Source organism: Balaenoptera physalus (genome assembly GCF_965194825.1).
Source record: "Balaenoptera physalus genome assembly, chromosome: 7".
NCBI classification, from domain to species: Eukaryota; Metazoa; Chordata; class Mammalia; order Artiodactyla; family Balaenopteridae; genus Balaenoptera; species Balaenoptera physalus.
This window is the reverse complement of record NC_138886.1, coordinates 3,800,780-3,827,755: the sequence shown is the minus strand read 5'-3', so window position 1 is coordinate 3,827,755 and position 26,976 is coordinate 3,800,780. Positions and strand designations below refer to the sequence as shown.

The following is a 26,976-nucleotide window of genomic DNA, read 5'->3' as shown; positions in this document are numbered from 1 at the left end:
GATATGAGGATATATGTAGATGTATAGCTGATTCACTTTGTTATACAGCAGAAACTAACACACCGTTGTAAAGCAATTATACTCCAATAAAGATGTTAAATAAATAAAGAAGCCTGAACTGTATCTGGAGGCAAGGAGGATCCTCTGAAGGTTTGAGAGTTGAAGAGAGAAGAGGCGGAAGTTGTCTGTTGAATATTGACAAAGGCTCAATCTTGACTTTCATGCCTACCAATGTAACTTTGAAATCCTGGGCTATCTGTCTCCTTGGCAGGCCGCTTCCTCACCCAAATCCCCGAGCACATCTCTGTACACCCCTTGCAGTATGATGTGTAGGACCACACTACACAGTATTCTCCATGTTCAAGAGTTTCCTGGTCATCATGAGACCGTCCCCCTTCCCCAAAGCAGAAGCATTCACAACCAGAGGTTTCATTTTAGCTGGGCCTCCCTTGAAGAATGTACAGGGACTATTTGGAAAAGATAAATCTGGATCCCTACTTCACACCCTGTAATCAGGAAAAAACTCCAAAGGGATCAGAGCTCTTAGGTGTCAAAAGTGGAACCATAAAAGTGCTAGAAGAAAACAACACAGGTGAATTTTCTGTAATCAAGAGTGAAAGGGTGGGATGGGGAGGGTGGGAGGGAGGGAGACGCAAGAGGGAAGAGATATGGGGATATATGTATATGTATAACTGATTCACTTTGTTACAAAGCAGAAACTAACACACCATTGTGACGCAATTCTACTCCAATAGAAACGTTAAAAAAAAAGAGTGAAGAAAACCTTTCTGAAAATGACTGAAAAGTCGGAAGCAAAAGAAGAAATGGCTGATGAATCAGACGACCTCCAAAACAAAGTAAAAAACAAAACCAAACAAAACCCCTTTTGTAAGGCAAAAAGAAAACAAGCAAAGACAAAACAAATAAACTGAGACAAAATATTTGCAACTTATTTTACAAATAAGCCTCCTAATATAGAGAGAATTCCTTAAAGTCTTTTTTTAACTCACTTATTTCATAGAAAAAGAGGACAAAAGACATGAACAGAAAGTTCACAGAAAAAGAGGTGGAATTGATTTCAGACTTCCGGCCTCCAGAACTGAGAGAGAATACATTTCTGCTGTTTAAGCCACCCCGTTGTGGTCGTTCGCTATAGCAGCCCTCAGAAACTAATACACTGACCATAAAAAGGAATTTTTGGATTGTAATGTAAATCATTGAAAAAATACAGATCCATGAGTTCATAGTGATACTCAAAATTAAGGGGGGAAAAAGGAGAGAGAAGATTTTAAAAATCCAATTATGCCAACACCTTACTATGGAAATCAGCAATTAAAAAGAAAAGATGAATCATTTACACCCTGATATTTGGAAGAACTCTGGCTCATCCACAGTTAATGAGGGAAAGCTCTTCTTTACAGAAAAAAACAAACAACAAACAGATAATAAATGTGGAAGGGGTGATAGAATTAGAAGGATCACCATTTTGCAACCATCAGTGAAACAGTTGATTCAGCAGTGGAGGCTGAACCCATTAGGAGAAGCTGTGGGGAACAGGATGCTTGCATGATGACAAAGTCCTACTCTACAAATTGCTTCTCACCTCACCTTTATGATGGAGAGAGCTGGCTGTCACCTCTTTAACCCAGTGACCAAACTTAGCATCACTAAGGTGGGACAACCTGACATTAGGTACCGCCAATGCTGTGGAGCACACAGCATCACCTGAGAAATATCCTTGCCTAAGACATCTCACCTGAACTGCATCAAGCCTTGGCCCTAACGTCCGGTATACGTGGGATGGAGGAACAGGTTAGACAGCACCTCAAGGAAACAATCAGACAAATCCAGAAAGCAGGCCCTTCTACCAGGCTGACCTGAGCTCTTTTGAGGGGGTGTGGTTCGGGCAGGGGGTGGTGGTGGGGGATCAATGTCAAAAGAAAGGGGTAGGGGGCGCTGTTCTATCATAAAGGAGGCTAAAGAAACAGGCAAACACAATGCTTGAAACTTGGCATGATCCTGATTCTAAAAGAGCCACTCTACAAGAAAATTGGGGGAGACTGCAAAAAAAAAAAGTGAGTCTGAACTGAATATGCAATGATACTTGGAAATTATTGACAGTTTTCTTAGGTGTGATAATGACAGTTACATGATGATGTAAGAATATCTGTTTTTAGGAGATATATGCTCAAGTATTTATGGGTGAAGTGTCATGATGTCTGCAATACATCTTCAAAATGTTTTATCAAAACGAAACACATTTATATGTACATATATATGCATATAGAGGCATAAAGCACAGTTGGCAAATGATAACTATTGTTGAATAACAGTGAGGGATATATAGGTGTTCATTAGACATGTTTCACTCGCTTTCTTTTTGGAAATTTTTCATAATAAAAACTTGCAAAACTACGTGAAGATCAGAAAATAATAATTGGACTGTGCAGCGAAGGGAAATCTGAGATCCTCATCACGAGACGGTGAGATTCTCCAGGCTTCACTCTCACTCTCTGTGTCTGTGAAAATGAAGCATTGGGCAGGATGGTTTGTTTTTAACTTTGGTAAACTACGCATCACATAAAATTTGCCATCTTAACCATTTTTAAGTGTACAGTTCAGTGGCATTAAGCACATTCACATTGCTGTGCAACCATCACCCCCATCCATCTCCAGGACTTTTTCATCTTGCAAAATAAATGCTGTACCTATTAAATAACTCATCCCTCACCCACAGCTTCTAGCAACCACTATTCTACTTTCTGTCTCTGTGATTTTGACTTCTCCAGATACCTCGTGTAAGTAGAATAAAGTATTTATCTTTCTGTGATTGGCTTATTGTACTTAACAGAATGTCTTCAAGCTTCATCTGTGTTGTAGCATGTGTCAGAATTAGCTTCCTTTTTAAGGCTGAATAATATTCCATTGCACAGATATACTCTATTTTGTTTACTTATTCATTTGTCGATAGACACTGGGTAGCCTCCCCCGCTTGGCTGTCGTGAATACCGCTGCTGGGAAGCCGGGCATGCAGGTATCTCTTTGAGTCCCCCCTTTGATGCTTCAGGTGCATACCCAGGAGAGGAATGGCTGGATCTGGGTGGGGTGATTTGTAAAGGATTCTTTCCTGCTTTCCAAATGAGCCTATTACACGTGCCCTTTTAAACTGCAAACCACACATCTTGCAGAAATGCGTGGACAGACCACCTTCCAAGGGTGTACCAACTGTAGTCACAAGACTGCTATGTCCTCACCCTCTCCCCAGCTTCTACATTCTTTTCTTCAGAGAAGGAGACCTCCCTACATGCTCTTGGGTAGATAAGAAACAACCAGAAGAGAAAAATGCTCACCCTTCAGGGGACAGTGGTAAAATGGTAATTTGAAAACCTCTGAAGGTACAGGCAAAATAAATGTAAATTGAGTGCAAATCCTAGAAGCTGGAAGGCAGCGCCCCCTGCAGGTCACTCCTAGTGCTGATCAGCCTTGAGACAGACTGCTCTTTCCCAGATGGGTTTGTATTTCGAGTTCTCTGCAGAGAGGTGTATGTCGTCCTGAATGTCTTTCCTCGGCTCTCACTTCTTTATGGGTTCCTTTGAGGCTTTGCTTCCTCGGTCTGGAGGCTGAAGCCATGCCCCAGGCCCAAAGCCCCCTGACCCACGTAGGATGTCGGGGGAGACAGGGCCTCTCCCCGCTCAACAGCCACAGAAAACTCCTCTGATGGCTGAAACTACACAGGCACCAAGGCCACCACTCCCTGGGGCTACTTGATGGGGCTTGACCGGGGAGGTGAGGACCCACTGGGAGATTTTCACCCTCCTCAGGCTGGCTAATGAACCCCCCCCCACACACACACACACACACGCACACGCACACGCACAGTGCTTGTTGGGAAGAATGCAAACTTGCATCCATGCATCACAAGCTTACTGATCCTGGGATGTGCCAGGCAGGGTGCTGGAGAAACCCTGGGGAGTAGGAGGTGGGGTCCTTGCCCTGGTGGAGCAGGCAGATGCCCCCACTTATCACTGAGTGGACTTGGCTGTGGTGCCAGCTGCACCTGGGGGTTGGTGCTTGGTTTCCCGTCATTCGGTCAATAATTCCAAGTGACCAAATGCTACCTGGGACTAAAAGAGGCGAGGCTTGTGAAGGCCCTGCACCCTCTCTGGCATGGAGACTCTCATTCCTTCCTCTGTGCCTGCAGCCTCGCGAGGGCTTTCTGTGAGTATCCAGAGAACACAAGTGCGGAAGTCACCGGGAGTTTATGGAGCAGTAACCAGATGCCATGTGTTTCATTAATAACCAGCCTGCCATGTAAATTAGCACAACCCAGCTGGTAGGAATCAGGCTGACACGCCTTGTTTGCTTGTTTGCCCTCAGCAGCTAAGGCTTCTGGACTATCCCATGAAAGAGAGGGCAGAGTTCCACAGTTGAATATTTCTGATGAGATGTGATAACTTACACATTTAAAGCGTTTTAGCGTTTATAAAACGTTTTGCATGTATTATCTCATTTGCTACCTACGGCTCCAAGGGAAGCTTTATCTTAGCCCTGTTTTAGAGATGGCAAGTCTGAGGCTCGGAGAGGCTAATGCCTGCCTATGGTCTGCAGCGGGTGTGTGTCAAGGCCAGGAGCAAGCCCAGGTCTGAGTACTGGCACGAGGCACCCATTGCCCCCAAGTGACTCCAGAGAATCCGACGTTATCCTCTCTGTTAATTGCCACTGGGGATTTATGTTTTATAAAACATATATTAATCATCTAGATGGGAGGCAATAAAACACCAGTCTCCATTATGAAGGGCTGTCAAGAAGAGTTAGGAGGCCAGAGGCCCAGTCCTGGCTCTGCTTCCTGGGAGCTGTGTGACCTTGGTAGCTCTCTCTCTAGGCCTCAGTTTCCCCTTCTGAAGCCTCAGGTGGCTGAATTGGGGATGTGCAGTCACCCTGCCGCTCCAGTCCTCATGAGCCTCCTGCCAGAGGGTTTCATGAAGTCACTGTGGGGTAGAAAGAGCAGATGAGCTACTTGATCGTCTGGTTATTTCCTAAACCTAGAAACAGGGTCCCAGCGCTCTGTTTGATGCCCCTGCCGGGGATGCTGGGAGGCATCAAGCAGGAACGCTGGCCCTTGAAGGCTCCTCTCTTGTACCCCCTGCTTCCCTGCCGGATTTCTCGAAGCCCCTCTTTCCTGTCGTGCTCCTCTAGGCAAACCAACCATCTTGTGAAGTGAAGGCACCCCAGAACCTCACGCCGTGGTCTTCCACCAGGAAGCTGCCCATCCCCTTCTCGAGATTCGCGGAGGTGGGCGGATGGGAGGGTTGAGCTCACAGACTGAGGGAGATACTGCCTGTGTGGTACCCAAGAGCAAAGGACCAATAAAGATTTGTTTGAATCGAAAACATTATACACACATATGTATGTGTGCGGATAGGGAGACTGGAGAGAGGGGGAGAGGAAGGAGAGGGAGAGAAAGGGAGGGGGGGGAAGAGGCAGGGAGAGAGGGAGGGAAGAGGAGAGGGAGGGAAATTAAAAGGATACACGTCAGGATGGAGGTGCATATTTTATTTTCTTCTTTCTACTCTGATCATATTTCATTCTTGTAATTTAAGCAGTAATTAGATGGATGGATGGATGGATGGATGGATGGTTGGATGGATGGATGGATGGATGGATAGATAGATAGATAGATAGATAGATAGATAGATAGATAGATAGACAGATATATGGATAGACAGTTTTCGGGCTGGTTTTTGCTAGAGGAAAAGTAGGCAGGAGCGCCACCATGTGGCGAATTGCTGCCTCCCGCGGAGCCTGGGCGCCTGGGAGGTGGGGTCGGCCCACACGGGAGCGCGGGGCTCCCTCCACCTCAGCTGCCTGCAGCTCCTGGGCTTGGACAGAGCTCCCCAGTCTCCCTGAATGACTGAGTCGCAGCAGGACCGCGATGGGTGCCTTTCTGGCGCCAGGAGACAGAGGAGGATTGGTGGTGGTGGTAGGAGGGGCACGGTTGGGTAGCATCTGGGAGCCCTCACCCCCAGGGCAAAGACCACCTGGTCCATCCTCTCATCCCCAGGACGGGTGGGCTCAGCTCAGCTCCCGTTTGCTGCATTCTGTGGCAATTCTAAGCCAAGGCCATAAATGTACCCAAGGTCACAGAGCTGTTGCCAGCTGATGCTGGGACCAGAGGCTGAACCCTGCAGCACACCCAGCACAGCACAGGCCAGCCTTACCGGGGTCAGTCTGTGCCTGTCGTCTGCTGAGACAGGATTCCACAGGGTCCTTCCCCTCAGATAGCTGCTGGTCTTATTAAGAAGCAGCTGAGTGCCCATGACAATGGATAGAGGCAAGAATCCAAGGGTTGTCGTGGTGGGCCAAATCCTTTGTACTACAGGTGACCCAGAGATGGTGGGAAGCCTGGAAGGCTTCCTGGAGGAGTAGACTGAAGAAAAAGGACATTCCAGGCAGGGGGAACAGGAAGAGCAAAGGCAGGAGTTGGAATTTGGTCTGGTGGATAAAGAATGTCACCTGCCATATCAGTAAACAAAGGATGTTGTGGCCACCAAGCCCTCAGCCACTGCAGCCACCCCCAAGGGTGCACCCCAGGGGATTCAGGATGGAGAAAAACAGGATACTGACCCTAGATAGTTAAGATGCATATCAAAGGAATAATTTCATTAAGCCCAGACTCTTGCATTTTCCCATTCATAGAAAAGCCCTAAATTCATTAACTTGAGATGCCTGGGTTTTTTGTTTGTTTGTTTGTTTGTTTTTTGGCTGCGCTGTGTGGCATGTGGGATCTTATTTCCCCGACCAGGGGTCAAACCCACGCCCTCTGCAGTGGAAGCGTGGAGTCTTAACCACTGGATCGCCAGGGAAGTTCCCCAGTTTTTCTTTAATTAGCAATAATCTTTTGATGTTCGACCACCTGTTTTTTTGTTTTGTTTTGTTTTGTTTTTGCAAAAACTCCTATATATCCTGGCTCCTCCCTTACCTCTTTAGAACAGTCCCTCAGAGCTACCTGAGAGGCTGTTTCCTGGGCTTAAGTCCTCAGTAATGCCCCAAATAAAATATAACTCGCAACTTGCAGGTTGTGCTTTTTTTTTTAATCGACAGTCTCCAGCAGGAAGGACACAGCATATTGAGGTGACAATGAGAAGATGGTTAGAAGGTGGCAGCTACAAACACTTTTCTGGCTTTATTCTGTGTCCTTGCCCAAACCCTTTTTCCACTCTCCCGTGGTTTTAGCAGGTCGGCCAGCCCGGGCCAATGAGAGGCCCATATCCCTCTCCCCGCTACAGTGAGTGGTGCAGAGATGAGCCAATCAGAGTCACTCCCTGGCCTCTAACTGAAACTATTGAGAGAGCAGCTTTCTTTCCACTGGAGTTTCTAAGCTTATAGACTCAAACTGGTAATGCTGAGGATCTCAGCCGCAGGATAAAGTAAAGCTGAGAGATGGAAAGTGAGATATTCATGCATTGATTGATTGATCCATTCATTCTGTAACTACGTCATCAGTATCTACCATACACTGAGATTCAGCTGTGAGCCAGGGAAAGGAGACCCCTGCTCTTGTAGTGCCCACATTCCTTGTGGGCAGTGAGGCCCCAAAAATAAATAAATAAAGAGGAAATAAATCCACAAGATATTTTCAGTTAATTATGAATGCTAAGAAGAGCAAGGCTGATGAAACAGAAAGTGTCTGGGGTGGGAAAGTCAGGCGCTAGTTGATGGCAAAGGAGGTCTCGTTACAGCGGTGACATTTCAGCTGAGACCTGGATGACAAGGGGTCAGCCATAGAAAGATCTGAGGTTGGGCCATCCAACAGAGGGGACAACAAATGCAAATGTCCTGAGGCTGGAATGAATGAGATCCAGGCAATATCATGTGAGCATCTGGATCCAGCCATACCTGAAGCAGACACTTTTCAGTGACATGAAGTAATTGTTTTGTTGTTGTTCTTTTTTTTTTTTAACAACTGTGTGGCCCCTGACCACAGAGAACCATTTTCTTTTTAAATATTTATTTACTTATTTATTATTTATTTTTGGCTGCGTTGGGTCTTAGTTGTGGCATGCGGGATCTTTCATCGAGGTGCGCGGGCTCTTCATTGCGGCACGCGGGCTTCTCTCTAGTTGCGGCGCACAGGCTCCAGAGCACGCAGGCTCAGTAGTTGCGGCTCGTGGGCTTAATTGCCCCGTGGCACGTGGGATCTTAATTCCCTGACCAGGGATCGTCCCCTGCACTGGAAGGTGGATTCTTAACCACTGGACCACCAGGGAAGTCCCTTGTTGTTGTTCTTAAACAAGTTTAAATTGGGTTTCTGCAACTTGCACCTGAAAAAGTTCCATCATTTGGAAGAGTTCTGGCACCATGAAAACACTGAGCGCTAATCTCTGAAGCTGAGATTTTTGTCCTGTGGGCAGAGGGAACTCATTAAAGGTTTTTAAACTAGGGAGGAATCTTCCTGATCTTGCTCCTTCTTTCCTCTCTAGGCTCATCTCTCGAATGTCCTATCCTTCCCTCCCCTTCCTTCAGTTGCCACCCTCCACTCAGACTGAACTTGGCTGCTGTCACTTCCCTGAAGGTCCTGGCCTCCAGCCCTTTGCACATCCTTCCCTACTTTCCTTCTCCCAGCTAACTCAACCTGGCGTCCACTTAGATGCCACTTCCTTCACTAACTCTCCAAGTCTGGGTCCATTTCCCCATGCCCCAAGCTCCTTGTTTACATGCAAACCACGTTCACATCACAGCACTTCTTAGCCCAAATTGTAAATTTCTGGGTATTCTGTCCCACCTGCTAGACAAAGAAGAAACTCACTAGGGCTCCTGTCTGGTTCTTGTTTGAAACCCTAGCATCTGGCACCTAGTAGGTACTCAGTAAACATGTATTAGCTAAGGGAATGTAATGGACCAAATGTCTGTGTCTCCCCAAAATTCATTATGTTGATGAATGAATGTGATGGTATTTGGAGGTGGGGCCTTTGGATGGGAGATAGGTTTAGATGAGGTCATGAGGTTGGGACCCCCATGATGGGATTAGTGTCCTCTTAGAAGAAGAGGAAGAGAGACCAGAGCTTGTCCTCTCTCTGCCATGTGAGGCCTCAGCAAGATGGTGGCGGTCTACAAGCCTGGAAGCTTGTCCTCACCAGAGACTCAACCTGCTGGCAACTTGACCTTGGACTTCCCAGCCTCTGTGAGAAATAAACGCTGTTTAAGTCACCCAGCATGTGGTGTCTTGTTCTGGCAGCCCGAGCTGGGAGGAGGGAAGGGGGGAAGAAGGAGGGACGTGGCACGTGAAAGGTACCAACAGAACTCGAATGAATGAATGAATGAATGGGCACAAGGATGCTGATGTGACCTAGCCCTTGGAAGAGTCTAGATGAAGGCATTTCATTTCCAGGGCTGCCTACCAAGAGGAGTGGTGATGGCTCTGCAGGCAGCCCTGGAGGGGATCCAGAGGCTGGGTGGTCTCAGTCTGCAAGAGCCTATGAGAGGCTGCCTGGGGCCTCCTGGCTTCAGCTGACGTGCTCATGGGGCCTGGACGGTGCTCTCCCATAGAGGGGCTCCCAGGTGGCTCCAGGGAAGACCTGCCTTTACTTGCAGGCTGGGATCCTGGTCTAGGAAAGGAGTCCCTGAGTTGGTTACTCACGGGGGCAGAGAAGGACCCTAAGTGGGCCTACATTTTAGAACAACAGCTGAACTGTACATGCCTGATACAGCAGCTTTACACTAGAAAATACCCCCAAAACTAAATGCCCTGAATAGAGAAGGTGGTTGGTAAGGTAAGCCATGAAAAACCGTGAAATCATTAAACATGTTAATAAAAGCCACAAGAGAATTTAGGAAGTCCTGAAACAAAATAACATTCAGTGAAAAGAAAAAAAGACCTGTTGGTTGACAATAGCAAAATGTGGACATGTGTGTATACCAAAGTGAATTAAGGGACAAGTTCTTGAATTATTTTTTATTTTTCTTTTTATTTCTACTGTAAATCATTTTTCTAATTATTTTTTATTTTTCTGAACGTCCTTGAATTCTTTGTCAAGTTTTCTGCATAATGACAAAGAGTTCTAGTTGACTGTGGGCAAACTGCGGCATCCAAAGAATATTCCAGGAGTTTCCACTAATCTCTCTCCACCAAGAAGAGAGACCAGTCGTCTCCTGTGTTTGGCCTGCGGTCCACCAGCACCAGCACCGCACAGACCAGGGTGACCCCAGGCTGGTGCCCCCCCGATGGCCTGGCCTAGCAGCAGTGAGACCCTGCCCCGAAACCCCGCCTTTCTCTCCATGTCGGACCTTGGACTTCAGTTATGTCGGGGCTTCCTGTCGCCAAACTTGTTTTCTTTAGGAGGGAAACGTAATCTCTCCAGCTCTGGGCTGGCAGAGCATGCAAATCAGCCTAAGAGTGCTCTATTTTGTGAGTTCTCATATGCAAAACCTCCTGAAATAAATCAGCCATCCCGTAAGCTGGAGGAGGCTTGAGGGGCAGAGGAGGAAGAAGGAGGTGGGGGGTATCAGGAGGTGGTCTCTGTGCCCAGTGGGCTGAAAGGTCCGAGACTGGCCGTCCCAGCCTTCCCGCTGGTGACGGACACCTGGAGGCACCCCGCCGACACCCGGCCCTCCCTGTCCTCCACAGCGGCCACCAGATGGCAGCACACGCGGGCCTTGGGACCCGAGAGCAGCCTGCCCGTGGGCCTGAGCGGCTGAGGGTCCCACACATGACGGAATCACCCACGTTCAATATCACACCTGCTGCTCCTCACTCGGTCTAGGGTCAAGTCTGGGGAAGCGTGAATTTGACTTTTTTCTCAACGGCAACCTCTGCAAGGACAAGAGGGGCCACTCTAAAAGCAGTTTGCAGCAGCACAAGCCGAGGGCTTTGTAGGCAAGTGCTCCAGGCTGGGGATGCTGAGTGCTGAGCTCATGGAGTGAGGGAGGGAGGGAAGGAGAAGAAGGAAAGGGAGAAAGGAAGGAGGGAGGGAGAGAGGAAAGAGGGAAAGAAAGAAAGAAAGAAAGAAAGAAAGAAAGAAAGAAAGAAAGAAAGAAAGAAAGAAAGAAAGAAAGAAAGAAAGAAAAGAAAGAAAGAAAAGAAAGAAAGGAGAAAGAAAGAAACAAAGAAAGAAACAAAGAAAAGGAAGGAAGGAAGGAAGGAAGGAAGAAAAAGAAAGAAAGGAAGAAAGAAAAAGAAGGAAAGGAAGGAAGGAAGGGAAAGGAAGGAAGGAAAGAAAGGAAGGAAGAAAGAAAGAAAGAGACTAACTTATGAGTTCTCTACACAAAATCAGGTTTATAAGTAAATGTTTTATTTTAACTTCAATTTTTAAAATTTAATAATTTAGCCATTACTTTTTAAATCCACATGTTATTAAAAATTTCCGGAGAGTGAGTGGTGCTGCAGGAGTGGAGGGTTAGAGAGGAGAATGGAGCGTCTTGGCTCCTGGAAAGCTTTGATAAGCAAATACAGCCCAGCGCTCTGGCGCGCTCTCTATTGGCTGTTTCTTCACCGCCAGATTTTGACACAAATAATCAGATTGAAAATCAGGTAGGGAAACAGAAGAGGAAACACACGCGCGCGCGCGCGCACACACACACACACACACACACACACACACACACACACACAGAAGGGGGGGAAAAGGAGAAGTATCAACTTGAGCAGAGAGTCACGAATTGACCGGGTGGCACCGTCCCCAGAGGGAGCGGCGAGGTTCCCACCGTGGACGCGGAGCTCCGGACAGGTGAGTAAGTAGAGCGCCCCTGCCTCTTCTTTTGAAATTTGCATATCCGACTTAGATCGTTTCCAAGCGGTTTACCTAGTCCCTTTGGCAGTCCTAGGAAGACTAAGGTGGGCTGGAAAAATCTCTTTTATGAGAGGTGGCTTTCAGTCCTTGAACCCAGAGAAGAGGTGGCAAGGAGACAGTCTTCTCTGAGATGCTGCGAGCCCCCGTGTACCCGTGGAGGAATTACCTTCCGCCAATTGTGCGTGTATACCCGTTGTTGTTGTTATTTTTGTTTTTGCTTTTTGGCCGTATGGCATGCGGGATCTTAGTTCCCTGACCAGGGATGGAACCCGTGCCCCCTGCAGTGGAAGCGCAGAGTCTTAACCACTGGACCGCCAGGGAGGTCCCATGAACGCCCTTTCAAGATTTGATTTTAGGCTGACTGAGATCACCTACCTGCACGATGTCAGACCCACACCCCAGCTCTCCCAGGGACCTGGGCAGGCGAGGCAGGACACACGTGGAGGTGCCCGAGTTGGTGTCCATCTTCGGGGACAGACTGGTCCTGTCCCCAGGGCACTCTGAGCCTTTCTTTGGCTGTGAAATAAGAGAGTGGGATTGAGGACTCTGAAGGAAGTCTTAGCTTCAGCACCCGCAGTCCCAGGCGACCTTCCCCAAAGTTCCTGGGACACTTTGAGAGGGAGGCGCTTCACATTCAGAGCCTCCTAAGGGGAACAGGGGACTGCCATCTCCACTGCACCCTCCCACCCAGCCTCCAGGAACAAGAGATGGGGAGGTGGTGCCTCAGCCGCTTCTACCTAATTTTGAAGAAAAAGCCAAGTTAGAGTCTGGGCGTCTGGGGAGAGGTGCTTGCTCTAACGTAGGGCTTGTTAAGGGGGGCACTCCACAGAATCACTGTGGGTATGTGCCTGGGTACATTTTACTGGGAAGAAAGTCCGCAGCTTTCGTGAGATACTATGGTGGGAGGTGCAAAGTAATTTTCGGTCTCTGGACGTGGATCTGGTGGGAGCCAGCTGAGCTGCACCTGCCCACACGGGCTCACTCCTCTGCACATTTCTTAGTGGGCAACGGGTAGAAGACTTCAGTCTTAGAGAAGGGGCAAGTTTCTTGTCCTCAGAGGTGGTGCAGAAGGGATTCTTTGGATAAGAAGATGTGTGAGGTTTCTTCCAACTCAGATTTGGGGATCGGAGGGAATTCCCTGGTGGTCCAGTGGTTAGGGCTATGTGCTTCCATTGCAGGGAGCACGGGTTTGATCCCTGGTCGGGGAGCTAAGATCCTGCAAGCCACTCGGCCAAAAAAAAAAAAAAAAAAAGATTTGTGGGTTGGTATGTCAGTTTCCCAACAGAAAGTTCTTGGGGACCACCAGAGAGTTATACTTGGGTTAGGTTTGATTGATGGAGTCACTCAAAACCAGTGCAGAGCATTTTCTCAAGGCTTTCAGGAGACTGGGTGGCGGTGTCCTACTGGAGAGTACAAGGGCTCCCGAAGCCTTTGGGGCCAGATCGCCCCCCCTGGGAAGACTAACCTGATCACATGTGATGCTTCACTGTGACACAACCTCTCAACCCTTTTCAGAAACAACAGAAAACTTTACCCTTCCTCAGTCTAGAGGGTGGTTTTTGTTCCTTTGTTTCCAGGAATTCAAACCAATGCGAACTGCTTTAGCCTCTAATTCAGAGATGCTCAGGAAATGTTTTGTTCACTCCTTTTTGTTTTGTTTTTGTTTTTTAAATTAATTTTTATTGGAGTATAGTTGCTGTACACTCCTTTTTGTTTTTATTGAGGTAAAGGACACATAACATGAAACGGACCATTTTAATCATTTTTTAAGTGGCCGGTTCAGTGGCATTAAGCACATTCACATTGCTGTGCTACCGTCACCACCATCCATTTATAGAACTTCTTTTATCTTGCAAAAAACTGAAACTCTGTCCCCAGTAAACAATAACTCCCCATTCCTCCCATGCCCCCAGCCCCTGGCCCCCACCATCCTACTTTCTGTCTCTGAATTGGACCACTCTAGGTAACTCACATAGGTTGAATCATACAGTATTCATCCTGTGGTGTCTGGCTTAATTTCAAGTGGCATAATGGCCTCACTGTTCATCCATGTTGTAGCGTGTGTCAGGATCACTTTCCTTTTGAAGACTGAATAATATTCCATTGTTATGTCTATACTATATTTTGTTTATCCATTCATCCATCAATGGACACATCGGTTGTTTCCACCTTTTGGCTATTGTGAATAACCCTGCTATGAACCTGGGTGTACAAATATCTGTTCAAGTCCCTGCTTTCGATACTTTTATATACCCAGAGGTGGATTCACCTCTTTTTGACATTGCATCCTCTGAACTTAGGAAGAGACATGTGAGAACTCCTTCCAAATTTCGAATAAAAGTAATGACTATCCTCTGCTGGGGCCCCAAAAAGGACCTGGGCTCACGTCCCCTGACTCCTACATGGAAAGGGTGATTTTTTGTTTGTTTGTTTGTGTTTCCCCTTGAGTCGTGTCTTTAAACATAAAGGAAGTCCAAAGGGTCCTCCGTAGCAGACTCTGAGAAACAACGGAGTCTTACTCAACCCTCCCAAAAAGGGAACCCGAGTGATGAGTTTCTTAGTCAAGGTAGGTCGCTCCCGTGCTAAAGTCAACGAACCCCAGCATGGGATTTTAGAGCAAAAGGGAAGTTTAGAAATCTCTTAGTCCAACCGTCCCTTTTGAGAGATAGGAAAACCAAGCCCCAGGTTGGCGGCTGACGTGGTTAAGCTCAAGGTCACAGAACCCGATTCAGCCCCACGGGAGGCGCCTCACTGCACGGAAATCACAGGCCTGCGGCTCTGGCTCCACCTGGAAGTCGGGGTGCAGGGCTGCCCCTCTTCAGAAGTACTGGCCGAGATTCTGACTCAGGGTTGGGGAACCCTCTGTTGGGATTGGGGGTTTTTGAAGAGATATTAACAGTGAGGCTCTTTCCGGAGGCCCGATACCATCAAGGCCTCTGTTTTATGAAGAAATCTTGGGCTTCTTTCACAATCTCTGCTCTTAGCTCTTTCTCAGGACAGGTTAGTGTGAATCAAACAGTGTGGTTGTTAATTAACTACAGTATAGGTGATTGGTTCCTTTTTTTTTTTAACTCAGCTCACAGGGGTCAAAAGGAAGTTCTCTGGGTGCACTTGGCCTCCACAGTGAGCTTGGTGGCTCAGCTGTAGGGTTGCCTTCGCCACTGTCACTTTGCCAGGCTTAGCGGAGAGAATGTTCTAGGGAGGGAAGGGGAAGAGATTGGGGGCGCTGGGGGGATCACTAGAGTGGGCCCTGAGAATCACCTTCCTGGGACCCCCTTGCTCCGCTGTGTACGTGCTTCTGAACCCCAGAGGGCCATTGTGTTGCCATCCCAGGTTCCAATCAGCTGACCTCTAGGGTCTCCTTGGGTTCTGAGCCCAAGGGATGACCGAAGCTTCCTAAAAGAAGCCTGTTCCCTCGCCTGCCTCTCCACCCCAAACTCCTCACGAACCTAGGTGGGGCCTGCTGGATCCTGGAAGGGTCCAAAGATCAGGGGAATTTGATTTGTCCCCCATCTTGCCCCACCAGTGAGACTTCTCCTCCCTGCTCCAGGCAGGCTATCTTCACCTGGTGTCGAAAGGACTACAGGTGCAGACGGGCAGAGCTTGGGGCCAGGAGTCAAGTCCTAGCAGGCAGGGGCTCTGGGTCTGGCTCTGCTGTGAGGCCCCAGACAAGCCACTTGCCTCTCTCAGCCTCAGTTTCCACCCCCGCCCCCCCGTGACCCGGGAAGACAGTCACTGTTTCCCTTGCCCCCGTGGGTGTCAGATTCAGCGACACAGCGCACACTGGGGAACTTTACGTGCTGTCCTGGTTTCCTCCTTAGCTTGTCAGCTCAGTTGCCACCGCCCGGAACAAGAGCCCACCCCGTGGTCTGACAGCCAAGAGCACGGAGGCCTGGGAGGCAGAGGACCGAGTCCAGCTCCGCCTCACTCTGCCCTGGGATTGTGAGCCCGTCTCTCAGCCTCAGTTCCTCCTCTGTAAAATGGGGTAATAGCCACTCAGCTCACAAGCCAGGATTATCAGAGCTGAGGCTCTGCAGATCCAGGCTGCAAGAAGTATTTCCTGGTGTTCTAGCTCAGCAGCTTTAATACCTACTTTTGGTTCTAGTTGATTGACTAATAAAATACTATGTTTTTAAAAAATCATGGCTACGGAGGTCCCCCCAGAACAGAAGGAGAGGGGAACCCAGCCTCCCAGCCCTCCCCCAGAACGTGGGGGTCTCCTCTCACTCTGCCCAGGCTCTGGCCTCTTCAGGGGGGCTCCTGAAGCCAAGAGTTAGAAGGGGGAAGGAAGGGGGAGTGTGGGGAGCCCTGGGCGGGGGGAGGGGAGGAGGCATGAGGAAGAAGACTGTCCCTGGGAGATAAGAGCTGCCCCACAAGCCTGCGGAGGACAGCAGGCTGGCCGAGCCTCTTGAGGTCAAAATCTGACAGCTGGACCGGACCCCAGAGGCCATCAGGTCCCACCCCCTCATTTCAGGGCCCAGGGGGAGGAGCCTGGAGCGTGTCCCGGCTCCTGGTCAGGGCTTGACCCCATCCATAGAGCGTGCCGGCTTTGGGTCCGGCACTGGGGATGCCACCAGACCAGACAGGACCCAAGCAGTGCCTGCCTTCCCAAAGCCTCTCCTCTGTGGGCTGAGTACCTCCATCCCCCAAGCAGCCCAGGCACCACACCGGGCCCCTTACACAATTGTTTGTAATAAATAAAGTTCCTTTCTCTCCCCAGCAGTCCCAGGAGGTTGGTTTGAGATCGCCATTTAGCAGATCTGGACACTGAGGCCTCCATCCAGGAAGGCTGGGCCTGGGATGGCCCCTGGCAGAGCGGCATGGCCCAAACTCCTGCTGCCCCCAGAGGGGCGGGCAGGTCTGGGCACGGGTGTGGGTACCTCTTCTGCCTGCTCCGGGTCATCCCCTTGGGGAAGGGGTGGCTCCCAGGGCCGCTCCCAAGGCAGAGCTCCAAGCTCCCTCTCTAATCTGCCTGCTCCCAGGCTGCTCCTTGGCCACGGCCTTATCAACCAGGCCCTCGCTGTTGTTCAGAGCTTTTTCCCGCGATCTTTTTCCCCGCGCTTGGCCCTATCACGCCTGCAGCCTTGCCTGGTGCCTGGGCTGGCCCAGGAGTGGGGGACTCACTCCTCCTCTGAGGCCTGGGGAATGGGCCCAGCAGAGCTGCCATCAGCACCGGCATCGGCTGAGTATTTCCTCTGAGCTTCTGCCTGGGTGTGGCATGGGGGTGGGGAGCAGAGAGGACCACCAGGAGATGTTCTGTTTCCTGGGCGCCCTCAGGAGAGCCTCATGGCTGGGCGCAGGGATGTGAAACATTTTGGGGGGGGGGGCGGCAGGCAGGAGATGCTCTCTGCCCCAGAGGGCTCTGCACCAGAAGCCAAGAGTACCGGGTAGTCAGGCTGGTCCAGCTCCGCACTCCCCGCCCCGCTGACCCGTGGGTTCAGTGACGGGCCTGGGCTGGGCTGCCCTGTGCTCAGTCCCCAGAGTTGGTGGACATTGGCCTCTTCCTCCCTGTGCACAGAATGACCTCAGGCTTCCAGTGGGGTCCTCTCGGGCCTCGAGCTCCACATACAAACTCAACCATCCCCTCCACCCACGAGGAGAGAGAAAAAGCCCCTCCCTCTCTGGGGACCAGATTCTGGGCTGGAGCTGCGGACAAGGTGCAGCCCCGCTCTGGCTACATCAGCACCCAAGTTGCACCATAACGTGGATTTGCGATTGAGGTGGCCCCCCTCGTTGCACCCCAGCTGCCAGGCTCCTCTCTGATAGGCGCTGAGCACATACTATGCACTCATCAGCACCATAAACCTGGATTACCATCTTACAGAAAAGGTAATAGGCCCAGAGAGGTTAAGCGTCTGCCCCAAATTGCACAGCGGGTGAGCTGGGATTCTAACCCATGAGCATCTGACTCCAAAACCTGTGCTCAGACCACAACTTTCCGTGGCCTCTGAATGCAGACCCCACCGGGATGCAGATGCAGTTTTCTGGGTGCAGGGTCCAGAGTGTTTCACAAATGGAGGTACCCCTGCCCTTCCTTCTCTGCTCCCAGTGTAACTCAGGGCATGCAGCTGGAGCAGGCTGACCTGGGGTTTTCTAGAAGTGGGTGTACTGGTTTTCCAGCAAGAGAGGAGTGAGGGACACTAGGCTTTGTAGCTGCTGTAACAAAATACCATAAACTGGGTGGCTTAACACAACAGAAATGTATTCATTCAGGGTTCTGGAGTCTAGAAATCCAAAATCAAGGTATCAACAAAGTCAGCTCCTCTGGAGTTTCTGAGGGAGCGTCTGTTTCAGGCTTGTCTCCTAGCTTCTGGTTTGCCAGCAATCCTTGTCTTGAAGCCGCATCCCTCCAAATCTCTGCCCCCATCTCCACGTGGCCCTTCTTCCTGCGCGTGTCTGTGTCTGTGTGTCCAAGTTTCCTTCTTCTTATAAAGACACTTGTCACATTGGGTTTAGGGTTTCTCCGCACCTAGTGTGATGTCAGCTTAACTTGATTACATCTGCAAAGAGCCTATTTTCAAATAAGGTCACATTCACAGATTCTGGGTGGACATGAACTTTGGGGGACACTATTCAAACCAGGACAGTGGATTTTGATTTTAGGAGGAGGTCCTAAAATATAGAGGAGTATCGTCCTCTTGTCCTGCCTAAACTGTCTCATCTTCTCCCCCTGTAGGTGTGGGGCACCCGTTGACAATGCCACGCTCCTTCCTGGTGAAGAGCAAGAAGGCTCACACCTACCACCAGCCGCGTGCCCAGGAGGATGAGCTCCTCTGGCCTCCTGCCCTTGGCCCTGGTGAGTATAGCCCAGGCTGGCCTTCTGCTGTACCCACCAGGACTCCCTGCCCACGTGGTGGGGAGGCAGCAGCATTCCACCGGAAGTAGCCGCTCTTCCAAGTCTGGAAACAGAAGGAGTTCAGTACATGTGGGTTGAATGAATGAATAAATGCACCCATCTCTTCTCACCCCATGGGGGTGATGAGAGCATCCTGATTGGAGCTGTCTTCAGCAGCTGACATGTGACTCGTAATCAGAGGGCTGATCTAGGGCTGAGGGTGGGTGCTCAGAAAAACGGAGACTGGTCCAAGAGCTCTCCTGGGGGAGGGGAGGGGGAGGGGGAGGGGAGGGGGAGGGGAGGGGGAGGGGAGGGGGAGGGAGGGGGGCTCCTCCTGGCCTCCACGCTGCTCCCACCATCCTAGGCAGAACCGCTGAGCGTGCGCAGCCAGGGGCGGCAGCAGTGGCCTCTCTCTGGTGCCCCTCCTTCCCCCAGTCCCTCCGGACTTCCCAGAGCTGAAGTCTGATGGTCTTGTCTCCCCACAGTGGCCAGGGACCAGGTCCTGGGCACCAACCCTGTCCTCAGCACCCTGTTCCCAAACCAGTGCCTGGACTGGACTGACCTCAAACGGGAGCCGGAGCTGGAGCTGGACCAGAGCTTGATGACCAGGATGGCCTCCGCCCCAGGTACCCAGCGGGGGACCCCCGCCACTCCCCAGCGGGTGCAAGGGGAATGGAGGATGGATGGGCCCGTGGAAGCAGGGCCCCTTGGAGTTGTGGAGTCAGGGAGGATCGACAATCCGGGCTCTCAGGCTTCTGCTTGAATCCCTCCAGGACGAGGAGTTCACTCCCACATGAGAGCTTCTGTGTGGTGGGGCAGAGGAAGCAGCTGGACAGGCCCACGTAGTGGGTGAGGTGGGCACTCTGCAGGGGTTGGGGCACATTTCTGGACTGAAAAGCCAAGGAGCCACAGTGAGGACCCAGACCACCCCCCAGTAAATGGGGCTACACACCAAAGCCTCAGCATGAGGTCACAATGGAGGGTGGCGGGGAGTGGCTGCCCTGATTTTAATGTCACCACTAGGTAAATGTCCCACTCTCCACAGAGGGGCCTGCTGTGACGTCCCGACCCCAGGATGGGGACTCGCCATCCTCCGACTCACCCCCGTTCTACAAGCCCAGATTCTCCTGGGATGCCCTGGCTTCATCCTACGGCCACAGCTACCAGCAGGCCCCCTCCACCATGCAGTCTGCCTTCCTGGAGCGCTCCGTCAGCCTGTATGGCAGCCCTCTGGTGCCCAGCACCGAGCCGCCCTTGGACTTTAGCCTCCACTACTCCCCGGGCTTGGACACGTACCACTGCATCAAGTGCAGCAAGGTGGGTGGCCGGGATGCGGGTGGGCTCTCGGGTCCTGCTTGCATCCCCTCTCCAGCACCCTGGCAGCTGCGGGTGTTCAGAGTTGGGTGCCCCCTCTGATGTGACTCTTGGGTCCTCTGGTGGGATCAAGGACTCACAACGTTCGTCCTCATCACCATTCATTGAGCCCTGACCATGTGCTCAGCCCTGTGCTAAGCACTTGACATGCATGAGCCCCGGGAGGTGGATGAAGGGCTAAGGTTCAGAGACGTTGAGTCACTTGCCCAATAGCACGCAGCAAGTAGATATCACAACCAGCATTCAAACCTGGCTCTGCCCAACTCCCACTTTTTAACCACCATTCAGCCTCCAGATAGGGCCAGGAGGGACCTTCCAGATCCCCCCTCCCAGACTCCATTCTATAGACAGGAAAGCCAGCCACAGAGAGGGAAAGGGACCTTCCCAGGACACACAGCACATGGCAGCAGAATCGGCAACCCAGTGTTCCTTCTCCTGTACGCCCACCTATGGCTGAGCTGGGTGCACAGGTGGGACCCCGGCCCCTCTCCCTCTCTGCACCCCTGGGGCCTCATGCTCTGCCCCTCCTGCAGGTGTTCTCCACCCCACATGGGCTCGAGGTGCACGTCCGCCGCTCCCACAGTGGGACCCGGCCCTTCGCCTGCAATGTCTGCGGCAAAACCTTCGGCCATGCAGTGAGCCTGGAACAGCACACGCACGTCCACTCCCAGGTGGGCAGCTGGCTGAGCGCAGCACCCTCACTCCCCACTCCTGCTCTGTGCTCCCCCCAGGAAGCCTAGGGGGCTTCGGTGGGTCTCTCTCTGTGCCCCTGAGGGTGACAGATCGGGGGGCTCCCATTATCTGCCGCCCTGATCTGGGTCTCCATCACCCGTCCTTAACACATTTGAGTCCCTGATGGACCAAGCTGGCTTCATGTACAGTTGGAAGAGGCTAGGAGCTCAGGTGGGATTTCGGGGGTAGCGAGATGTCTGTGATGCTGAGGGATGACCCCACCTCCTGGGTGGTCAGGACAGGTTTCTCACCTCTGAGACCCTTGACTCTTAGAATCTTGAAGTCAGGCTTAAATGTTCATCTCATCCCACTCAGCCCTACCTGACGGCGAAATCCCTTCCTCAGAATCCCATTCCAGGGAAAGCACCTGAAACTGACCTGAGTTGCTAACACCTGGGTAGATATAAAAGCTCAGGTGGGAAACGCAGGAAAAGATGGTTAGAATGTACCACGTGCCAGTTGCCAGCTCAGTTCCCGACCTCCAATCCTCCCAACGATCCTTTGAGGTCACTACCCATAACGATCCAATATACAGATGAGGAAACTGAGTCCCAGGGAGGTTAAATGACTTGCCAAAGGTCACGTGGCGAGTAAGAGGCAGAAGCCAGAATTGGGCCCCAATAATTCAGCCGTTTAAACAGACCACAAGGGAAAATCCCCTAATAGGAGGCCACTCAGGGGCCAGGCCTCGCCCCCTCCTGGGAGGCAGGAATGGGGGTCCCTGGGCCCCATCCTCGAGGCCACCCCAATGGAGTGTCCTGTTCCTCAGGGGATCCCGGCCGGGTCCAGTCCCGCGCCCAGCTTGGCAGTCCCGGGTCGCGAGGCCCCACCTGCGCCTGACCCCCTGGGGCCTCGTTTCCTCCGGCAGGGGCGCAGCTTCGAGTGCCGGATGTGCGGCAAGGCCTTCAAGCGCTCGTCTACCCTGTCAACCCACCTGCTCATCCACTCGGACACGCGGCCCTACCCCTGCCAGTTCTGCGGCAAGCGCTTCCACCAGAAGTCGGACATGAAGAAGCACACCTACATCCACACCGGTGAGGCCGCGGCCCTCGCTCTGCCCCGGCCGAGCTCCTCCCCAGCCTGGGTCCGCCGACCCTCCCCCCACCCCGCCCCCACCAAGCCCCGCACCCCAGGGCCCAGACAGAGCCTCCGGGCACCCCACCTTTCACTGTTAAAAGGTGCGGGCTTTAGGACCCGGGTGAGGGGGGATGGGGGTGTCAGGTTACACAGGGGAGTCCACCCCCCTCCAACAGGAGGGCTGGACACGCTGTGCTACTTAATGCCTAGAAAAAGTACTGGAAGGAAATAGCAAAATGTCGACACTGATAATCTGTGTGTAGAAGTGAGACCGGCAGGTGAATTTCTCCTTCGTTCGTCATTCCTTCATTCACTCATTCCTCCAGCCATTCATTCCTTCATTCCCGCATTCATTCATTCCCATTTGGTCATTCATTCATTCATGCTGCTACTCACCCTTTTGGTCCCCCACTCATTCACCCATTCCCCGTTTGGTCACTCATTCATCAACCCTCCAGCCATTCATTCATTCACTCCTCAGCTGTTAGCCAGTGCCTCTTTTGTGCAGGGCCCTGTACCAGGTGCTGGGCTTCATTGATAAACAAGGTGGACCCAGTCCCTGCCTTAAAACCGGGGTACAATTGGCCGAGGGGTTGGGTGGTCAGAGTTGTATTTTTCTTGTCTCCCTTTTCTAATTATTTTCTAAAGTGAACGTGCAATAAAACATAATAAGGTGCCAGAGAACAACTGCAGGGCATTGGAGCAGCAGGTCTGGTCCAAACGGCCCTGACCCTGTCCTTGCCGCCCCGCAGGTGAGAAGCCACACAAGTGCCAGGTGTGTGGGAAGGCTTTCAGCCAGAGCTCCAACCTCATCACTCACAGCCGGAAGCATACGGGCTTCAAGCCCTTCAGTTGCGAGCTGTGCACCAAGGGCTTCCAGCGTAAAGTGGACCTGCGGCGGCACCGCGAGAGCCAGCACAACCTCAAGTGAGGCTGTCCCCGCTCCCAGCTCCTGACCGGCCCGCCCCAAGATCGTGTCACCTGGAGGGAGGCCAGCCTCACACACCCAGATCCCCAGTCTCCTGGAGGCAGCACTGGACGGGACTCGTCAAGCTTGTTTTGAGACTCACGAAATTGCTGTGTGACCTCGGGCAAGTCACTTTCCCTCTCTGGACCAACAATTCTCCTGCTGCAAAGTGTGGCAGCTGGATCTTTTCTGAGCTGATGTTGTCTACAGGTCTAAGAGCTTGGTGCCTTCCCCCCGGGGCAGAGCCCAGGAGGCCAGAGTAGCCCCAGGTGCACAGCGATACCAAGAACAGACCAGAGCTGGGACCCACAGAGAAATCCTCCCCCTGCCTGCTGCTCGCTGGGATCTGGTCAGCTCGGTCTTCAGCAGGCCCCTTTCTGGCTGCCACAGGTGGTCAGAGCTGTCTCCTGCCCCAGTGGGAGACCTGGCACCCCTCTGCTTCAGCCAACATGCTGGCTGCTCCCCGCTCCTGACGGGCACTCAGGCCACGGGGGTTCCAGTTCTGCGGTCAGACCACGGGGAAACCAGCAGTTACTGCTGTCAAAAGCCTGTTCCTCTCAACAGCTGTAAATAAAAGACACAGATTTACTTACATTTCGCCACCATTTTTTAAACGCGTACTGGGTGCAAGCTAGTGCCTGAGGCTTTGGGGAGGGATGGTGGGGAGGCTTGAGAAGCATAGAAAGCGCTGTAGTCGCTCACAGACACATTGGGAGACCAAACTGATAAAGTGCTGAAACAGAGGCATGAGAGACCCGTGTGACAAGACCCCAGGCAAGGGCAAGGTGGATGCAGCTGGGGCGGTATCAGTTTCCTGTGGCTGCTCTAACAGATCACCGCAAACTCCGTGGCTTCAAACAACACAAAGGGGGACTTCCCTGTGGTCCACTTATTAAGGCTCCGTGCTTCCAACGCAAGGGGCGTGGGTTTGATCCCTGGTCGGGGAACTAGGATCCCACATTCCAAGGGGCACAGCCAGAACATTAAACACACACACACACACACACACACACACACACAAAGGTATTCTCTTACAGTTGTGGAGGTCAGAAATCCAAAATGAGTCTCACGGGGCTAAAAGTCAAGGTATCGACAGGGCTGGTTCCCTCTGGAGGCCCCAGGGGAGGTTCTCTTTCCTCATCTTTTCCAGCTTTTAGAGGCCGCCTGCATCCCTCAGCTTGTGGCCTCTTCCTCCATCTTCAAAGTGCGTCACTTGGACCTCCATCAGCCCACCTCCTTCCTCTGCTTTTGACCTTCTTGCCTCCCTCTTGCAAGGACCCTGGTGATCACATCGGGCCCACCTGGGTCATCCAGGGCAACCTTCCCATCTCAAGGTCCTTAATGGAATCACCAGGGTAGGCAGAATAATGGCCGCTAAAGATGATATCCACATCCTAATCCCTGGAACCTGTGAATGTTATACGGCAGAAGGGACTTGCAGGTGTGATTAAGTTAAGCCTGGTGCTGCCCCTCACTAGCAGGGTGACTCCAGGCTGAGCCCCCTCCTCTGTAAAATGGTAAACGTAGCAATCCTTTCCTGTGGGTTGCTGGGAGGATCCCCTGAGGCCATGAGTATACGGCACTGAGGAGGGCCTAACACAGGGTAAGTGTTGGTAGGCCATGAATGTGCCCTCTTGAAATCCTGCCCATCCTATAGGCCTGCTCAAATGCCGCCTCCTCCAGGAAGCCTCCCTTGGTCATTCCAGCCAGAGGTCTTCTCCTGCTTCTAAACACTGAGCTCTTCAGGCTCCTTGCTTACAGCTCAGGACCCACTGAACCTGGACTGGCAGTTATCTGTGGGTAAGTTTCCGCTCTGCTAGAAAGAATTCCCTCTGGGCTCTAGTCTTCAGCACTAAGCCCGTACCTGGCCCACCACAATGAACACTTCTGAATGAGTCCCTTCCGGGTAACAAGCTGGGCTCAGGGTTTCCATACATCGTCTCTAACCCACATAGCCGTCTGCAAAGGAGCTGTCATTATCCCATTTTACAGAGCGGTCGACTGAGGCTCAGGGAGGTTGGCCATCTTGCCCAAGGTCACCCAGCAAGCAAGGGCAGAGCTGGGATCAGGATATCTGATCCAAGTCTTCTTCTTCTTTGAGTCTCTGTCTACCCTTCCTCCCAATGACACCTGCAGGTGTTTCCTCTCTTCCGCTGTGAATCTAGAGGATTCTGAGGCTCCTTAAGGAATGGTAAATCCCTTGACTCCCAGGCTCTGCATTTGGCTGTGCAGGACCCCATGGTATAGTTCATTGCAAAGGCTCTTCCTGTTTACTTTAGCAAGAATTCCCCTACACAGACCTGTCAGGTGTGCAGAGGGTGGGGTGGAGGTTCGGGATTTGCATACGAGGGTGGTCTGGTCTCCTCAGCAGGCTTTCAGATCCTGTCCTGCAGGCCTCACTCTTGAGGTCAAAGGAAGACAGCCTCTGGCAGCCAACCCACCAGAGCCACCAGAGCCTTGGAGAACACCTGCTCCCCCCTCCTCCTCTTTCCCGTGAGGACCGTGTAGCCCAGAGAGGGGAAGGGACTTGCCCAAAGCCACACAGCAGGGCCAGGCTCTCCTGGGCTTCTGAACGCGGAGTGAGCCTGAACTTCCCAGAGGACGGACGGACGGACACACACACACACACACACACACACACACACACACACACACACGCACGGAGGAACTACTTTGCATGCTCCTTGTTTGCTAAACAAAACCACACCAATATCAGGATTTCAGCCACTTCTGCGGCAGGGCGGGGCAAGGAAGTGTGGCCAGACAATGTGTCTTTCTTCATCTGCTGAGGTTGGGAGCTCAGGATTTAGTGTGTCGACCCCTCCACTGTGTGCCCACAACGGTGGGAGGGCCCTGCAGCCTCAGAGCAGGGGGGCTGGACCCCCATTTGTACACACATTGCAGAGAAAGGGGGCCAGTGGGTGGGCAGGTGTGGGGGGTGGGGGGCGAAACCTGCTTCCCCGGGGAGAGTCGTCACCGCGTGGAGGGGGAGATCCAGGCCGCTGTCCCTTCCCCACGCCCACCCCTCAGCTGCAGGAACCGCAGGGCGGTCACAGGAAGGATGGGCTCCCCTGTGCACACAGAGCGGTGGCCCTGGAGAAGGCCTGCAGGTTGGCGCCAGCCCACAGGCCACCGGCAACGATCCTGCCAGTGGGAGCAGAGGTCCCGTCAAAGTCCCGTCTCCTGCGGGATGCGAGGGCTGCGCTCATCGTGCTGGGGTCGGGGGCCCAACTCAGTGGGTGCGGCGGGGCCCCCAGCTGCTGTCTGTGACCGGAGGGAGTGCAGTCACCGTCCTCAGCTTTCCCCTCCACTTCCACTCCCCACCCCCCGTCTGAGATTCCCGGCATCCGAGTCCCAGCCTGTGAACCGGGAGGCCCCGTCCAGCCCCGTGAAGCCTCGTGCAGCAAAGGGAAGCCACGGGCCCAGGGAGGGGTGAGCGGTGGCCCCAGTCACACGGGCGGTCGGCAGCGACGTCATAGAGAATCCAGGTTTTCTGACCGCCCAGCCTAGGGACCTCTCTGCCAGAACTGTGGGGTTGACTGCACACCTCCAGGGGACTCTGCTTACACAGAACGCGGAGCCAGTGGTGGCCTCCGAGGTTGTACGGGGAGATGAGAGGCCGCCGGCCTGCGGCGCCGACCCAGCAGCTGAGGGCTGGGGGGGTGCGGGTGGAGAAAGTGAAGCTTCAGGATGGCACCGGTAACTCCACCCGTGGGATCGATATGCCCCACGGTGAGTAACGAAACCAGGATTTTAATATGAAAACAAACCAGTCACCTTAAGGCACAGAAACCAACACCAGAATTCATTTTCTGATGAAATGTCCCACCAGTGGTGTCACCTTCAGGCAACATCTCCAGGCCCGTCCCCAAGCGTGACCGCCCAGAGCTGACTGCACTGGCCCGGAAGGCGTGGATGGGGGAATGGAGGTGGCAGAGCCTGGGCGCTGGGGCAGTGGGGAGAGTGGAAAGATGTAGGGCTCTGGATCATCTAGAAGAATAGGACCTGTTCTGAAAGTTCACCAAGTGTGCCTCCGTCCATCACCTGCAGAATCAAGTCCAGCCCCTGGCCATGACCTAACCTTCCCAGCCCTGGACGGGCTCCCCCTCAGGCTGGCACAGGCTACTCCAGAGGGAAGGAGCAGGACGAATAAAAGGGTGAGGGTGGAGGACAGGGGATAGAAGAGACACGACCAGAGAATGATG

At 52.3% G+C, this 26,976-nt stretch overlaps 1 protein-coding gene across 2 annotated transcripts; it reads left to right on the top strand.

Moving 5' to 3' along the window:
• The first annotated feature begins 17,225 nt into the window (after window positions 1-17,225).
• On the top strand, window positions 17,226-23,751 carry GFI1B (growth factor independent 1B transcriptional repressor). 2 transcript variants are annotated; one of them, XM_082469458.1, is made up of 6 exons: window positions 17,226-18,582; window positions 19,107-19,247; window positions 19,667-19,938; window positions 20,529-20,666; window positions 21,596-21,761; window positions 22,557-23,751. In XM_082469458.1, exons 1-6 carry the CDS (start codon window positions 18,483-18,485, stop codon window positions 22,733-22,735), a joined length of 996 nt encoding a protein of 331 aa, XP_082325584.1. In that variant the 5' UTR covers window positions 17,226-18,482; the 3' UTR covers window positions 22,736-23,751. The 2 variants fall into 2 exon arrangements, with proteins under 2 accessions (XP_082325584.1, XP_082325583.1); XM_082469457.1 differs by having other exon boundaries at window positions 21,497-21,761.
• Window positions 23,752-26,976: the final 3,225 nt, after the last annotated feature.

Excerpts from the sequence above, each read along its gene's own strand:
- GFI1B (XM_082469457.1), top strand. The coding sequence starts at position 18,483 with ATGCCACGCTCCTTCCTGGTGAAGAGCAAGAAGGCTCACACCTACCAC. Across the intron at positions 19,939-20,528 it reads ACTGCATCAAGTGCAGCAAG|GTGTTCTCCACCCCACATGG; the intron begins GTGGGTGGCCGG and ends CCCCTCCTGCAG. Across the intron at positions 20,667-21,496 it reads ACACGCACGTCCACTCCCAG|GGGATCCCGGCCGGGTCCAG; the intron begins GTGGGCAGCTGG and ends CCTGTTCCTCAG.